This window comes from Narcine bancroftii, chromosome 14, assembly GCF_036971445.1.
Source record: "Narcine bancroftii isolate sNarBan1 chromosome 14, sNarBan1.hap1, whole genome shotgun sequence".
Classification (NCBI taxonomy): domain Eukaryota; kingdom Metazoa; phylum Chordata; class Chondrichthyes; order Torpediniformes; family Narcinidae; genus Narcine; species Narcine bancroftii.
This window is the reverse complement of record NC_091482.1, coordinates 1477508-1494254: the sequence shown is the minus strand read 5'-3', so window position 1 is coordinate 1494254 and position 16747 is coordinate 1477508. Positions and strand designations below refer to the sequence as shown.

The following is a 16747-nucleotide window of genomic DNA, read 5'->3' as shown; positions in this document are numbered from 1 at the left end:
GGATAATTTGGGATTGTGTACAGTGACGGTGATCAGATTGAAGAGGTTTGTTTCAGAGACTCTGATAGAAGAAGGTTCTGTTTTAACTGACTGTTCCTCCCATCTTGTGGTGGTGTCTCCTTGCAGGAGTGGGGGGTGGGGGTGAAGAGTGTGGAGAAATGGCCAACATAGATCAGAGGTCCACCACTGGTCACATAACAACCCAGCACTGGTGTCACTAGGGGGGTGCAGACCGCACAGGGTGACACCCAAAACACTGTCTATAAAATGGTTGTGCAGTGTTTCAGCAGAAATTTATTCTTTATCATAAAAATATCCCTGCAGTTTGTTATAACAACAAAAGCATTTTTCGCCAGCCCAGTTTACACCTATCAATACGAGGCTAAAACTCGATGCTCATTTCCTTTTTGAACTTTCTCCTGGGCTCCGGTTATTCCCCAATTGCAACGACGCTTCGAATCGCGTGGTTCTGTCTGCCAAGTGCCATCAGCAAGTGCTTGTTTTTGTTGCTGTCGGTGTTTTTATAGTTGCTGCTTTTGTCAAAGTTTCTGGTGTTTTAGCTACAATGTTGTGGTTAGTATTTGTATCAATCACATTTTTGAGAATGAAGTAGGAATTAAAGGAAAAGGAAAAAAATCAAAACCAGTTCCACTCCGTTGTAATTCGATGTAGAAAGATTTGACGAAACTACTTTGTTGTTAGTATTTGTAAAATCTAAGAAATATCGCATTTAAGCAATTTACAATTGTATTTATCACATATTAGTCTATATTTTTACAACTATATTTTTTTCAAATATGCTAATTTGGGGGAGGGGTGGGTGACACCATGAGTTACCGCAGTAGGTGACACCAACCCTAGTGACCCCACTGCATTCAGGGTCCCAGCACTGACCCCTGTGGTCCACCATCACACTGTTGCCAAAAACCCAGCCAATTTGCCATAATTCCCAGGATGCCCTGGACTCTGGCCTACACCAGTGTCCCACGTTGAACATGCCGGATTCCCAGAAGATGACAGCAACCTGACTACCTCATCAATATGTTGCGGGAATTTGGAAAAAGTTCACATTGGTCAGCAGGTTCTCCCCAGTGAAAGCCACTGACTCCTTCATTAACCTGTTGCTCCAAGGGTCAGTTAATCCTATGTCTCAGAAACCTTTCCCAATGACTTGTTAGAATCACTGTCCTATCCTCAGAGCAGAGAACTATACAAAGAGGGCAGGCCTTTCAGCCAGATCTGCACTGGACATGAGGCCCAAATTAAACCAAATCTCTGATTCATCTCCCTCCAATCCCAACACATTGACCTGTCCGTCGAGAACCCTCACATAGACCACTATTGTACCACCACGACCTCTGGCAGCCCGTTCCAGGCACCCACCTCTCTGTGTATTACACCCGCCCTGCATACACCATAAACAACGGGCCCACAGATAGCGGGCTTATTCCTGCAACCTATTGAACAAGGGATCACGGATGGCAAGTGGGTGAGGGAAGAGTTCATTTGTTTCGGGTGGACGCCACAGCATGAGCTCCCTCAAAAAGCTGTTATTTTCAGCCTCCTCTGCTATTGGTTCAGACTCAACTTTACATGCCAGTTCTCTCCAACGAGTAACCCCCTCGACTCTCAATGTTGGTGCCTTTTGGCCATTGTGGTTGGAGCCGACTTCTGTGTTAGTGAGAGCCAGGTGTGGTTAAACTGTGCCCTGGTCTGCCAGGGCCAGTGGCGAGAGTGGTTTGTGCCAGGCTGGGTCCGTGGGTAGTGCCAGGGGCAATGGAGTCAATGCCAGGCTGGGGGCAATGGTCAGTACCAGGCCTGGGGCAGGGAGTAGCCAATGCCAGGCTAAGGACAGTGTTCAGTACCAGGCCTGAGTCAGTGGGGTAGTCAATGCCAGGCCAGGGGCAATTGTCAGTTCCATACCTGGGGCAGTGGGGTAGCCAATGCCAGGCCTGACACAGTGTTCAGTACCAGGCCTGGGGTAGTGGGGTAATCAATGCCAGGCCAGGGGCTGTGGTCATTTCCATACCTGGGGTAGTGGGGTAGTCAATGCCAGGCCTGGGGCAGTGAAGTAGTCAGTGTTAGGCCTGGGGTAGTGCGGTAGTCAATGCCAGGCCAGGGGCTGTGGTCACTGCTAAACGGGTCCGTGGGCAATGCCGGTCTGGGTCAGTACTAGGCCTGGGACAGTGGAAAGTTCCAGGTTAGGACAGTGGGCAGAAGGGAATTTGAACAGGTGAAAATGAACATCGATGAGGGCTGGAATCTGATGGTTGGACCAGCGGGAAACCTCGGGGGGAGAGGAATGGAGGAGACTCGAACAAGAACTGGAATTAAATAGAACAGGATTGAGAGAGGAAGATAGAGAGAGTGAAGGGGCCAGGGGTATATCATGGGTGACTGAGAGAGGGAACGAGAGGGGTAGTCAGAGATTGGTGGAGAATGAGTAAGAATGAGGGAGAGGTAGAGAGAGGGGTGTGGGAAAGGAGGGAGGGAGGGTTGGGGTGTGGGAGGGAGGGTTGGGGTGTGGGAGGGAGGGAGGGTTTAGGTGAGAGTGAAGGGGGAGAGAGGAGACCACCCGCTTGGCTCAGGAATGGCCTGAGGCAGGGGGCTGGGGGAGGTGGAGCACTCTTGCGACGTAGAGCAGGCAGCCAGACGGATTGTGGGACAGCACCAAGATGAAGGGCCGGTCGACATGGAAGTTGATGTGGAGGTTGGGCTGATTGGCTGAAGGAGGGCTAGCCTCTTCCAGACCCTGTTCCTCCAGAGCGAGGGAGAGCCTGGTCTGGACACTGGTGATGAAGGCTTGGCTGCTGGTGGTGAGTCTTGACAGATCAGTCTGGGACAAGAGGGGGCTGAGACCTGATCAAAACAGAAGGTCCCAGTTGGAAACGACCAGATATGCTACCTTTCCCCTTCCCCCGAGGCTTGTCCGGACATGGTGCCCACCCTTCCCCAATCCCCCCACACTTCCCCCACCCTCTGTCCACTGTCCCCCACCCACCCCTCCCTGTCTCCCACCTGCCCCTCCCCATCCCCCCAACTGCCCCTCCCCATCCCCCCCAACTTCCCCCCTGCCCCTCACCCACCCCTTCTTGTCCTCCACCCTCTGTCCCTCATCCCCCATCCACCCCTCCCCATCCATCATCCCCCACCCACCCCTCCCCATCCCCCACTCACAGAATTCTCCCACCCCTGGAGCAGACCCTTCACCTGCCCACACCCTCAGCTCTTAGCTGTCCATGTTTTGGGGTGGTGTGTGCAGTCAGGGGCAGGGAACAGCCCAGGGTCCACGACCCCCACCCAGAGCATCCATTCACCTTCCCCCAGCACATGGCAGAGTGTTGATGGACAGTGTGGGGTCGTCTCCCTCCCTCAGCTCCTATCCCAAGCTGTAGCTCCACTTACCCATCTCTCCTAGCACATCACGGAGCTCTAGGCCGCTGTCAATGGTCAGTATGGGGATGGACACACTGGCTCGGACAGGCTGTAACTGGTAGACGAGGTCATGGACAAAGATCGGTGTCAGGCTCTGCTCCACGGCACTCAGGTTGTACGTAGGTCCGCTGGGCAGGAAGATCAGCAAGCTGAGGTCCCCATGCAGTGGGAGCAGGCCAATCTGCGGGGAAAGGTAGAGCTTTCACCTGTGGCCCGGCAGCGATCCCATAGCCCAGAGACAGGCGCATCGCACTGGAGCCAAATGGGGCCGTTCCCTGCACGGAGCCCCCTCACCGTCCCTCCCACGGCGCGGAGCCCCCTCTCTGCCTCTCCAATGGCGCGGAGTCCCCTTCACTGCCCATCCCAGGGCACGGGATCCCCTCACAGCACCTCCCATGGCATAGACAACGGAATGAGTCAAGCAGAGTGACAGTTCAGGGCGCAGTACCTTACAGTTGATCTCGGAGTCGTAACCATAGCGCAGCGGGTAGTGCTGACTGTTCATCATGGGAATGTTGACCTGTCTCCCGTCGCTTGATCGGAATGGCTGCTTCCTTGTGTCAGCTGTGTTGAACTCTGTCAGAAGCTGCCCTGGAATACAACATAATTGGTGAGCAGTGTCAGTCGGATGTCACCCTGGGGAGAGTCACCCCCTCAGGCAGAGTAGCCCAGGGACAGTCACCCCCAAAGGGACTGTACCCCGGGGAGAGTCACCCCCCCCTCGGGGTCGGTACCCCAGGAAGAGTCACCCCCCCCCTCAGGGTCTGTACCCCAGGAAGAGTCACCCCCCCCTCAGGGTCTGTACCCCAGGAAGAGTCACCCCTGCAGGGATTGTCCACAGGCGTTGTCCAGTTCGCTTCCTCTATGCCACCCTGCGCCTGGCCCCTACACTCACCTTGGTGCTGGGCAGCACTGAGCAAAAGCAGGCTGAGATTAGCTGGGATCTTCCTGATGAATTGGCTCATCTTGTCTCCCCTTTGGCCTCTCATCCATCTGTTGATGACCTGCACCTCCCGCTGTGTGTTGGTCCCCACAGCCCGAGGCCTGGCACCGTAGTACTGACTGACCTGACTCAGGAACGCTTGCTTCATTCTCAGTCCTGCAGCAAGGAGAACACAGCTGGTGAGTGTGTGTGCGTTTGAACACAATGACAGGTGGGCTCAGCTCTGGAACCCCATCTCTGGGGTCTGACTGGAGTCATTCACGGGCCCCACGTTAGAGGCGCAGGGAGCAGGCCACTGGTCACAGGGACCTCAGCTACATTCATTCCCAAGGAAAATACAGCTGAAAGCAGGGGCTGCACCTCACTGGATCTCACAGCCACACGTGCAATTGTGCACCCACGCACACTCACACATGCTGACACACACACTTACACACTCACACACACCCTCACACACATACTAACACTCACACACACATTCACACACACTCACACATATTCATTCACACACATTCACACACACATACAATCACTCGCACACACTCACTCACACACACATATACATACACACATTAACACACACGCACAATCACACACCCTAACATACACACACTTACACACAAACACTCTCACATACACACACTAACACACACTCTCAATCACTCACTCACATACGCACACTCTCAATCACACACCCAGACACTCTCTCACACACACCCTCACATACACACAATCTCACAGATTCTCACACAAACACTCTCACGCAGTCTCACACATACACACTCTCTCACACACATATACACACACACACTCATACACTCACTCACACACACTCACACACATCCTGTCACACACACTCACATAGACACACTAACACACACATTCTTTTTTTTGGCTTGGCTTCGCGGACGAAGATTTATGGAGGGGGTAAAAGTCCACGTCAGCTGCAGGCTCGTTTGTGGCTGACAAGTCTGATGAGGGACAGGCAGACACGGTTGCAGCGGCTGCAGGGGAAAATTGGTTGGTTGGGGTTGGGTTTTTCCTCCTTTGCCTTTTGTCAGTGAGGTGGGCTCTGCGGTCTTCTTCAAAGGAGGTTGCTGCCCACCAAACTGTGAGGCGCCAAGATGCACGGTTTGAGGCGATATCAGCCCACTGGCAGTGGTCAATGTGGCAGGCACCAAGAGATTTCTTTAGGCAGTCCTTGTACCTTTTCTTTGGTGCACCTCTGTCACGGTGGCCAGTGGAGAGCTCGCCATATAACACGATCTTGGGAAGGCGATGGTCCTCCATTCTGGAGACGTGACCCACCCAGCGCAGCTGGATCTTCAGCAGCGTGGACTCGATGCTGTCGACCTCTGCCATCTCGAGTACTTCGACATTAGGGATGAAAGCGCTGCAATGGATGTTGAGGATGGAGCGGAGACAACGCTGGTGGAAGCGTTCTAGGAGCCGTAGGTGATGCCGGTAGAGGACCCATGATTCGGAGCCGAACAGGAGTGTGAGTATGACAACGGCTCTGTATACGCTTATCTTTGTGAGGTTTTTCAGTTGGTTGTTTTTCCAGACTCTTTTGTGTAGTCTTCCAAAGGCGCTATTTGCCTTGGCGAGTCTGTTGTCTATCTCATTGTCGATCCTTGCATCTGATGAAATGGTGCAGCCGAGATAGGTAAACTGGTTGACCGTTTTGAGTTTTGTGTGCCCGATGGAGATGTGGGGGGGCTGGTAGTCATGGTGGGGAGCTGGCTGATGGAGGACCTCAGTTTTCTTCAGGCTGACTTCCAGGCCAAACATTTTGGCAGTTTCCGCAAAGCAGGACGTCAAACGCTGAAGAGCTGGCTCTGAATGGGCAACTAAAGCGGCATCGTCTGCAAAGAGTAGTTCACGGACAAGTTTCTCTTGTGTCTTGGTGTGAGCTTGCAGGCGCCTCAGATTGAAGAGACTGCCATCCGTGCGGAACCGGATGTAAACAGCGTCTACATTGTTTAGGTCTTTCATGGCTTGGTTCAGCATCATGCTGAAGAAGATTGAAAAGAGGGTTGGTTCAAGAACACAGCCTTGCTTCACGCCATTGTTAATGGAAAAGGGTTCAGAGAGCTCATTGCTGTATCTGACTCGACCTTGTTGGTTTTTGTGCAGTTGGATAATCATGTTGAGGAACTTTGGGGGACATCCGATGCGCTCTCCATTGCAGGCAAAATCTTCGCTAGGATTCTACTAAATAGAATAATACCTAGTGTCGCCGAGAATATTCTCCCAGAATCACAGTGCGGCTTTCGCGCAAACAGAGGAACTACTGACATGGTCTTTGCCCTCAGACAGCTCCAAGAAAAGTGCAGAGAACAAAACAAAGGACTCTACATCACCTTTGTTGACCTCACCAAAGCCTTCGACACCGTGAGCAGGAAACACACACATTAACACACACATTAATACACACACTCACATATTCACGCACACTCACACACACTCTCTCTCTCACACACACACACTCTCTCTCACAGACTCACACACACACTCTCTCTCACAAACACACACATACTCATGACCCAAGAAATTCACATGTTCTCACTTTTTTTGCCGAATATCCGTGAGACTATGTCGAATTGTTTGTTCTGGGTGCTGGTGTCGGCCAGGAGCTCCTTGAAAACAGCGTGCACATCGATGTCCTGCAGTTGGCCATAGTTCAGGATTCTCTGTAAAATCTCCTTGTTTGTGGAGTCAGCACCTGTGAAAGGAAATAACAGTCCAAGTTACTGTAAATCTGGCAGGACCGTCACCCAACGAAGGGTCACCCCTTCAGGGACTGTACCCTGGGAGAGTGGGTACCCCAGAGATCTGTGCTCCATGTCCCTTTGGCCTTTGCCCCAAAGGTGATGCCTTCTCCTGGGTCCATACCCCTCACAGTCAGGTTCCACAAGTGCGGTGCCTCATAACCCCAGCTCAGCCTAGATCTCTTGCCCACCCAGGTACACAGATTATCTGTGGGGACGGGACCTGAGACCTGGCTGACAACCATTCTGGCAAAGTGGGGGTGGAGAGGAGGGAGAGCCCCTTCCTGTGATATGGGTCAGCCCCCCCGACATAGGCAGTGGGACCCACCATTGGGGCAGCCCCTCCCTGCGGAGCAGATCTCGAGGTCCATCCTCACCGAGAGACAATGCAGAGAGGCCTGCAGCTACAGCCAGGGGTGAGAGGAAGATGTTGGCACCATTTTCCCTCTTGGCCACCGAGCGGTAGAGGTCGTAGCCGAACTCGGAGATTGAGTAGGCGAGTCTTTGCACCGGTGACCCCAGCACCTCCTCTTCCAACCTCTCCTCCTCCGCAGCCAAGTCCAGGCCTGCGCTCTCATCCCCCAGTGGATCCTGCCAACATCAGACATGTCTCAGGGTCAAAATAACAGCATGGGAGCAGGTGCTGACCCCTGACCGCATTGACTGCAGTGACCCATGATCCCCATGACTGCAGCTGACCCCAGTGCATTCTCCCTGCACCAATCTGTCCTGAGATCATCATTGCTCCCGTGTCCATTCCAGCAACAGGCCCTTCGGCCATTAATGCCACTGCTGACCAGGATGGCCTGCCAATTCCTATCCTTCCCTTCCCTCTCTGTGTCTCCTTCCATCACCCCACTCTGTGTAACAAACTCTGCCCTCATAAACAACCTCCTCCCCTGAAAACTGTGCCCTCCACGCTGGGAAAAACGACCGTCACTACCTCTTATCGAATATAACCCAGTCTCCACACAGCCTCGACAGTCCAGAGAAGAGTTCAGGTTTGTCCGACAGCTCCCCGTCAGTCAGTGATATCAGTTGATGTGTGAACTAAATTATGACGTTTACAAACCTTTCTCACCCCTTTGAAGAATTTTAAGTGTTGCCTCTTGGGAAGTGAAGTTAAAGGAATATACAGTTAAACCCCTGTTATCTGGCACCTATGGGGATTGGTAGATGCTGGATAGGTGAATTTTCCGGCAGGTTGAGACCCTCTGAACCCTCTCCAACATCAGCACCTCCTCACTTCTGGCCCCTTCCTCACTTCTGGCCCCTTCCTTCACTTCTGGCCCCTTCCTCACTTCTGGCCCCTTCCTCACTTCTGGCCCCTTCCTCACTTCTGGCCCCTTCCTCACTTCTGGCCCCTTCCTCACTTCTGGCCCCTTCCTCACTTCTGGCCCCTTCCTCACTTCTGGCCCCTTCCTCACTTCTGGCCCCCTCCTCACTTCTGGCCCCCTCCTCACTTCTGGCCCCCTCCTCACTTCTGGCCCCTTCCTCACTTCTGGCCCCTTCCTCACTTCTGGCCCCTTCCTCACTTCTGGCCCCTTCCTCACTTCTGGCCCCCTCCTCACTTCTGGCCCCCTCCTCACTTCTGGCCCCCTCCTCACTTCTGGCCCCCTCCTCACTTCTGGCCCCCTCCTCACTTCTGGCCCCTTTCTCACTTCTGGCCCCTTCCTCACTTCTGGCCCCTTCCTCACTTCTGGCCCCTTCCTCACTTCTGGCCCCTTCCTCACTTCTGGCCCCTTCCTCCAGCAAAGCCTTTGCTCCCTCTTGCCCCTCAATTCTGCCCATTTCAAACCACTTGTTCCCTCACTAATTTTCCAACTCAGCAAGTAATCCACCACCCTCTTACTCCAGGGATATGAGCACGCTCCACTCTGTCCCTTCCCAAATCCTCTGAAGGTCCAAACCAAGCACTGTGGACCCCGTGAGATGGTCCATCACCTGTTGCTTACCACTGTGAAATCGTCCTCTTGGCTGGAGGCCAGTGGGGTGGCCCCCAGCAACATCAATAAGAGCAGGAGCTTCATCTTGCCTTCAGACCTGAGGAGAAGAACAGATGGTGGCGGTGAGGTTCCCAGAGCCTAGCTGGACACACTGGGAACCTGGACAAGGTGACTACACCTCTCTGGAGATGCAGATCTGAACCAGACTCACGTCCCCAAATCAGAAGATTGAGACCTCGGCTGAAGCTGTGGGGAGAACTGAGGGAGTGAACACACCGTTCAGCACTGGAGGACTAATCAAAGGCATAAGACATAGGAACAGAAATAGGCCATTCAGCCCATTGAGTCTGCCCCACTATTCAATCATGAGTTAATCCATTCTTCCTCTCAGCCTTCTCCCCATAACCTTTGATGCCCTGGCTAATCAAGAGCCTATCAATCTGTCTTAAATACACCCAATGACCCGGCCTCCACAACCGCCTGTGGCAACAAATTCAACAGATTCACCACCCTCTGGCTGAAGAAATTCCTCATCATCTCTGTTCTAAGTGGACACCCTTCAATCCTGAAGTTGTGCCCTCTTGTCCTCGACTCTCCCACTGTGGGAAACAACCTTTCTACATCGACTTTCAACATTCAAAATGTTTCAATGAGATTCCTCCTCATTCTCCTAAATTCCAACGAGTTCAGGCCAAGAGCTGTCAAATGCTCCTCGTACATTAACCCTTTCATTCCTGGCATCATCCTCGTGAACCCCCTCTGAACCCTCTCCAACATCAGCACATCCTTCCTTAAACGAGGAGCCCAAAACTGCTCACAATCCTCCACCTGAGGCCTCCCCAGGGCCTGATGAGGCCTCAACATCACATCCCTGCTCCTACATTCTATTCCTCTTAAAGTGAACACCAGCCCTGTCTGTTCTGGGATGTAAAATGTGGTAGAAGAACACAGCCCTGCCCCATGTCCTAGGACAACCATTTTCTCTGAACTTGAACCACTCATGGAAGATCTTGGATCTGAAACATTAACTCTGTTTCTCTCTCCACAGATGCCATCTGATCTAATGACCATTCCCAAAATGTTCATTGCTGACTGTGGGATCCAGCTGTGTACAATTTGATAGCTAGGGCTTCATATATTTGCTGTAAAGTGTTTTGGGATATGCTGGGAAATGCATTTCTTTCCCATACCTTAGTTTCAGTTGACAATGGTATCATGAACTCTCCCCCACCCTCAGCAGGTCCAGATCCCTCCCTGGCTTCTGCTACTTCCCCCCCCCCCCCCCCCCCCCCACCACCACCACCAATCCCGACAGCCTTGTCCCAACTTCCTGACTCTGATCTATGGCTCTCTCCCAGAATTTGAAAACCGCACCACAACTACTGCAACTGAACATCAGTGTCCCCATTCTATCCCACTGCTTAGACGGTGTTTTACCACGATCTCCTACACCAGTCACTGTTGCTGAGCTGAGCTTGCTCCATAATGGTGGATATATTAACCACAATACAGTGCAAAACAGAACAAACTCTATGCCCCAGTGGTAGTGGAGTTCCCAGCCAGCTCTGCTATCCCACTGGGTAACTCCTTGAAAGGAATTCCAGGCCTATTCAGGAAAGTAGAAACTTTCTCTTCCTGACTTCAAGGGAACATTTAAACCTTTGTTTTCAGGATCTGGGCCCCACCCCCCTTGATCCTATGAGCTGAAGGCTCTCTCCTAGAGCTGGTGGGGTGCAACTTCCCATGATTTAGACCCAGAGGCTCAGAAGGGCCAGAAAAATATTTCTCAGCCAGAATTGGGTGTCACATGGAGGGGAACCTCAAGTGGTGGTGTCTCCTGGGCCAACTGCCTTATCCTCTGAGGTGGGGGAGGTGGTTGGCCTGGGGGAGGTGCTACTGGAGTTCTCTCCTTAAGGAACAGCAGGGCATCCTGTAGATGGAGCGGAGGGCAGCCACTGAGTGGTGGAGGGAGGGAGGGAGGGAGGGGTTAGTTATTGATAGGCTGTTTTTTGCTGGATGTTGCTCAAGGTTAAATTGCTCAAAATGACCCCCTTTGAAACAGACTTTGCCAGGTTTCTATGGAAAGCTAAAAAAAAAATCTCCCTCCCTTTCCACACACACACACACACACAAACACACACACACACACACACCTACCCACCTACTCTCCTGGAGGTGAACAATATTCTAACTGGGCACTCACTAACCAGACAGCATCAGTATTGACCTTTACAGTCTCCGTTCACCCCCTCCCCAGGTCTCCCCGGTTCCCCATTCCTTTCATCTGCTTCCCTTCCCTATCTGAGAGTTACCCGGTACCTCCCCCATCCTTCCTCAGCTCCTTTCTCTTCTCCCCTCTACCTGTTAGCCCATGTCCCAAACCCCTTCCCCTCCTCACCCCACCTTTTAACGTGCTCTGCCTGAGGTTTGGCGAAGGGCTCAGGCCCGAGACGTTGACTGCCCACAGATACTGCATGACCTGGTATCTCTCCAGTGTGACTGTGGGTGGCACTTTGAGCCTCTCCCCACCGTGCACTCCCTGGTTGACCAGCAGGCCCCAGGGGTTGAAGGAAAACACTTTGGTTCAGAGAGAACTTTGAACCTTCATGCAACTGACAGTACAGAGGTCAAGTTGACTGAACCAAGCAAATAACCACTGTCACACTCAACCTGGCCCAGAGATGAACCAGAGGTGAAAGGAATGAACTGGTTAAAGATGTTTCTGTGGGGGCCACAAGTAGACGGTGAGTGGTCACCTGGACTGTACCTGCTCGGGGTGTGGACCCAGTCTGACTATTGACACCAGGGGTTCCACAAACTGCTCGACACAGCGAGTAGTCGTCAATGGTCCCAATCCAGCACTGCCTGGGGATGTGGGTCAGTGTTAACCCTTTAATCCCCAGCCTGGAGATGTGAATCCACGTTAACCCTTAGATCAGTATTAACCCTTAAACCAAAGCCTTTGACATTGTCAGTCGAAGAAGGCTTCCATTCATATCCAGAGGAATTGGACATGAGAGCAGAGATGTGATGCTGAGGCTTCTACAAGGCACTGGTGAGGCCTCCCTGGAGGATGGGTACAGTTTCGAGCTCCTTATCTGGCATTGGAGAGGGTTCAGAGAAGATTCCTGGAATGTAGGGATTAACACGAGAAACGTTTGCTGGCTCTTGGACTGGGCTTCTTGGAGTTCAGAATGATGAGGTGGGAACCTCATGGAAGCATTTTGAATCTAGAAAGGCCTGAACAAAGTAGATGTGACAAAGTTAGTTCTAGTGGTGGGAGAGTCTAGGACAACAGGGCACAGCCTCAGGATTGAAGGGTGTCTGCTTGGAACAGAGATGCAGAGCCATTTATTTTGCCAGAGGGTGGTGAATTTTTAGTCATGGGCTGCTGTGAAGGCCAGGCCATTGGGTGCATTTATGGCAGAGATTGATAGACACCTGAATAGTCAGTCAATCAATGGGGAGAAGGTAGCAGGGGAGTGGGGCTGAGTGGGAGAATCGATCAGCTCATGATGGAATGGCAGAGCAGACTAGATGGGCCGAATGGCCTGCTTCAGTTCCCTATATATTATGGTCTATGGACTCTTGGCCCTTAACCACTCCTAGGCATTGCTGATGACCCCTATCCTCTGACCACACCCAGGCGCTCCCTGTGGTTCAGTGTTCTGACCGAACCTACCCTGCTCGATCTGAGACCCTTACCCTGCCCTCATCATCGCTTCACATCCAGCTTAAACTTTGCCTCTTTGGAGTCGAGCTTTCTGGTTTACCACACTCACTGGTCAAGGGCACTCTCATCCCACTGACCCTGTGACAGGCAGAGAGAGGCAGGGGTGCCCAGCCAAGGCTGCTGTGGAGGCAAGCCCTCCCTCCCCCCTTCCCACCTCTCCCTCCTTCCCCCACCGTTCAACTGTTCTTCTGTTTACCTGCCTGAAAGTCAGCAACGTTCAGCTCAGTCTGTTCTCCACACTTGTCCTGCACTTCTGGTGACGTGGCACCTCTGGTGTTGTCGAGTCTCAGTCCAGACCGACCTCGGAGGGAGTCTGTTGTCCAGCTGCCTGCCTGCAGCAACGTGGCTGATGTTGAGGTTGGTCTACAGGGAGCCAGCTAAAAATAACTCTGCTTCCTGTCCACGCAGGCACCAGAGCAGGGATGGCTCAGAGACACTGCTGGGGCAACTCACAGCCTGTCCTGGCCCAGCAGAGAGGGCTGGGGCAATGTGTGGCTCCATGGGTACAGGGCGAGGGGGCCCTGAAACACCAACACATGAGGATAGTTTTTTTTAATTATTTTTAAACCAAAAATCGACTTTATTCACAATACATTATTTACACAGTCCTCCATCATGTTTGGGACAAAGACCCTTTTTTCCTTTATTTTCCCCCGTGCTCCACTGTTTAAATTTGTAATCAGATAATTCACTGTGAATAAAGTCCAATTCCAGATTTTATTCACAGTTATTTGTGCACATTTTGGTTTGACCATGTAGAAATGACAAGACTTTTTATACAGAGTCCCCTCATTTCAGGGCACCATAACATTTGGGACCTTTGGCTCCACAGGTGTTTGTGAGACTCGGGTATGTTTAATTGCTTCATTGGTGCAGGTATAACAGAGTGAGACTTTCTTTAGACCTGTAGACCTACAGTGCGGTAACAGGCCATCTCGGCCCACGAGCTGCGCTGCCTAATTACACCCCCAATACTTTCTAAATGGTGGGAGGAAACCAGAACCCCTGGAGAAAACCCACTGGACATGGAGAGAACATACCAACTCCTTAGAGACAACACGGGATTCGAACACCCCTGGTCCCGATCACTGGTGCTGTAAAGACGGTTCACTAACCCCAACATTAACTGCAATGCCCTGAAGCTTCTAAGCTTTAGGAGTCTGTAGTCGCCATTTTTCACCGAGGACCAGAGTTGTACCAATGAAAGTGAAAGAAGCCATTATGAGGCTGAAAAACAAGAGTAAAATGGTAAGAGTCATCGCCCAAACCTGAGGATGACCAAAATCAACAGATTGGAACATCATTAAAAAGGGTGTACTGGTGAGCTCAGTAACCATAAAGGGACTGGTATTTCCAAGGAAGACCTGCACTGCTGAAGACAAGAATTCTCATCACAATGAAGAAAAATCCCCAAAGACCCAACAGATCAGAAACGCTCTTCAGGAGGCAGGTGTGGATGTGCCAATGACCACTGTCCACAGAAGACTTCATGAACAGAAATACAGAGGCAACACTGAAGAACACAGGCAAAAGTGTTTCTGTCCCAAACATTACAAAGGGCCCTGTCTAAAAGGAAAACTATTCCAAGTCTCTCCTCACCCTCAGTGTCACGTCCACACATTCCCATCACTGTACGTCGATACATACACTCTCAATTTACACCATTATCACTGCTGTGGCCCCTTGAAATTTCTCCTCCTTTGGTTGTTTGCCCTCAGCCTCAGCCCCTCAGTGCCCGGTAATGGGAGGACTCGAGACAATGGTCCTTCCCCAAAGCCCCCTTGCATTGGCTGCACCAGACCTCAGTGCGTCCCTCCTGCTGCCTGGAATGTGCCAGTCGGCAGAGTTCCCATAACAACATCTCAGCACGCTGAAAGATCAACTGGTCTCGGGCCAACCAGAGAGCGCTTTTCACTGTTGATGGTCCTCCAACAGTTCTGAATGTCTGACTCTGTGAGAGTCCCCAGGAACAGCCCATAGATCAGAGTCAGAATTTATTATTCAGATTCACATTTACTGTCAGAGAACATACATATCACATACAACCCTGAGATTCTTTTTCCTGCGGGTGAGGCAGAATTACAAAAAAACTGTATACAATGTACACGTGTAAACAAATAATACAATAGAGAGGAAAAAAGTCAATACAGTGCACAAGTCAGAGTCCTTAAATGGGGCCCTGATTGGTTGAGGATTCTGATGGTGGAGGGGGAGCAGCTATTCTTGGACCAGGTGGCGTGAGTCTGTGGCACTGAGACCTCATTCCTGATGGCAGCAGTGTTCCCTGTAGATGTTCTTGATAGTGGGGAGGGTTTTTCCTGTGATCTCCTGGGCTGCGCAGGGTTTTACACTCAGGGGTATTGGTGTCCCCATACCAGACTGTGATGCAACCAGTCAGCACACTTTCCACACCTCTGTAGAAATTCAAACCTCCGCAAACTCCTTAGGGAGAAGGCACTGATGAGCTTTCTTCGATGCCATTAGTGTGTTGGGTCCAGGAAAGATCTTCTGAGATAGTGACTCCCAAGAACCTAAATATGCTCACCTTCTCCACCTCTGATCCCCAATGATCACTGGATTGTAAACCTCTGGTTTTCCCTTCCTGAAGTCAACAATCAGCTCCTTATTTTGGTGTCATTGAGTGTGAGGTTGTTGTTATTGCACCATTCAACCAAGTTTTCAATCTCCATCCTGTTTGATGACTCATCCCCTTCCTATATACAACCCACTACTGTGGCATCATCGGTAAATGTGTAGATGGTGTTATTGTCTGACTGAGCTACACAGTGGTAGATGTAAAGTGAGTAAAGCAGATGGCTAAGACAAGAGTACATGCAATTTGGGCATGTGAGAAAGTGGAAAAGTTTTGGGAAGATCTAAATCAGGTATTAAATAAAATCACAAAAAATAACATACCAAAAAATCCAGAGATCTTTCTTCTAAGTAATATAAGAAGTAAAGAACTTGGCCTCGATTTGGATGAAGCACAAAAAAGATTTATTATGATAGTCTTAGCTGTAGCAAAAAAATATATAATGTCAACCTGGAAATTAGAAGAAGAGAACCTGAGAATACAGCAATGGTACATAGAAATTAATAAATGTATTCCATTGGAAAAAAATAACATAATTTAAGAAATAACATCACAGTATTCAAACAAATTTGGGAACTGTACATGGAACACAACAGAAAGGGCCTACTGCGGACCTCCATCCCCTAAAATGATAGAATGAGAAGAAGACGAAATGAACTGACCCAGTGTGTAAAAGTAGATGACACAAATTTCTTGTTTATTTTCATTGTGTGACGACATTGTTTAATGGGTTTAATGTATCATATATGTTGAACGTTGAGTGGGTGGGAAGGAGGGGGTGAGAAGAAGGGAGGGAAGGGAGGGGGAAAAAGGGGAGAAAATGACTGTGTATATTCAAGAGGGAAATGTTTATGTGTATTTTGGTCAATGTGGTTCACAGTGTGAAAAATAATTTTTTTTTTTTTAAAAGCAGAGGTCTAAGAACACAGGCCTGTGGTGCTCCGGTACTGAAGGAGATTGTGGAAATGTTCTTACCAATCCTCACTGATTGTGGTCTGGAGGTGAGGAAATCCATGATCCAATTACGCAGTGGGGTGTTAACTCCTAGGACTAGGAGTTTGTTGATCAGTTTTGAGGGGATGATGGTGTTAAATGCCAAACTGTAGTTGAATCAAAGCATCCTGATGTCTGTATCTTCAATGTCTAGGTGTTCCAGGGCTTTGTGTAGAGCCAGTGAGATGGCATCTGCCGTAGACCTGTTGCTGCAATAGACAAACTGGAATGGATCATAAACATGTCATAAAATGAGCTGTTTTGTGGCATTACAATGGAAACATTGCTATAAATTACATTTTAAAAATAAATAGATCTTTCAGAAAATAGACA

General features: G+C 50.6%; 1 protein-coding gene and 1 long non-coding RNA gene across 4 annotated transcripts; one reads left to right on the top strand and one right to left on the bottom strand.

Moving 5' to 3' along the window:
- Nucleotides 1-271: 271 nt before the first annotated feature.
- On the bottom strand, nucleotides 272-13215 carry serpinf1 (serpin peptidase inhibitor, clade F (alpha-2 antiplasmin, pigment epithelium derived factor), member 1). 3 transcript variants are annotated; one of them, XM_069911553.1, is made up of 8 exons: nucleotides 13025-13215; nucleotides 9105-9192; nucleotides 7527-7740; nucleotides 6948-7103; nucleotides 4331-4534; nucleotides 3884-4026; nucleotides 3406-3616; nucleotides 272-2859 (listed from the first exon to the last, which is right to left on the bottom strand). In XM_069911553.1, the coding sequence occupies exons 2-8, from the start codon at nucleotides 9177-9179 to the stop codon at nucleotides 2585-2587; spliced, it is 1278 nt and encodes a 425-aa protein (XP_069767654.1). In that variant the 5' UTR covers nucleotides 9180-9192; nucleotides 13025-13215; the 3' UTR covers nucleotides 272-2584. The 3 variants fall into 3 exon arrangements, with proteins under 3 accessions (XP_069767654.1, XP_069767656.1, XP_069767655.1); XM_069911555.1 differs by having other exon boundaries at nucleotides 13029-13215; XM_069911554.1 differs by lacking the exon at nucleotides 13025-13215 and adding an exon at nucleotides 11499-11646.
- Nucleotides 11754-16731, top strand: LOC138749746 (uncharacterized). Its single transcript, XR_011348850.1, has 3 exons — nucleotides 11754-11839; nucleotides 16335-16422; nucleotides 16569-16731. It is a non-coding gene; the product is annotated as an uncharacterized lncRNA (long non-coding RNA).
- Nucleotides 16732-16747: the final 16 nt, after the last annotated feature.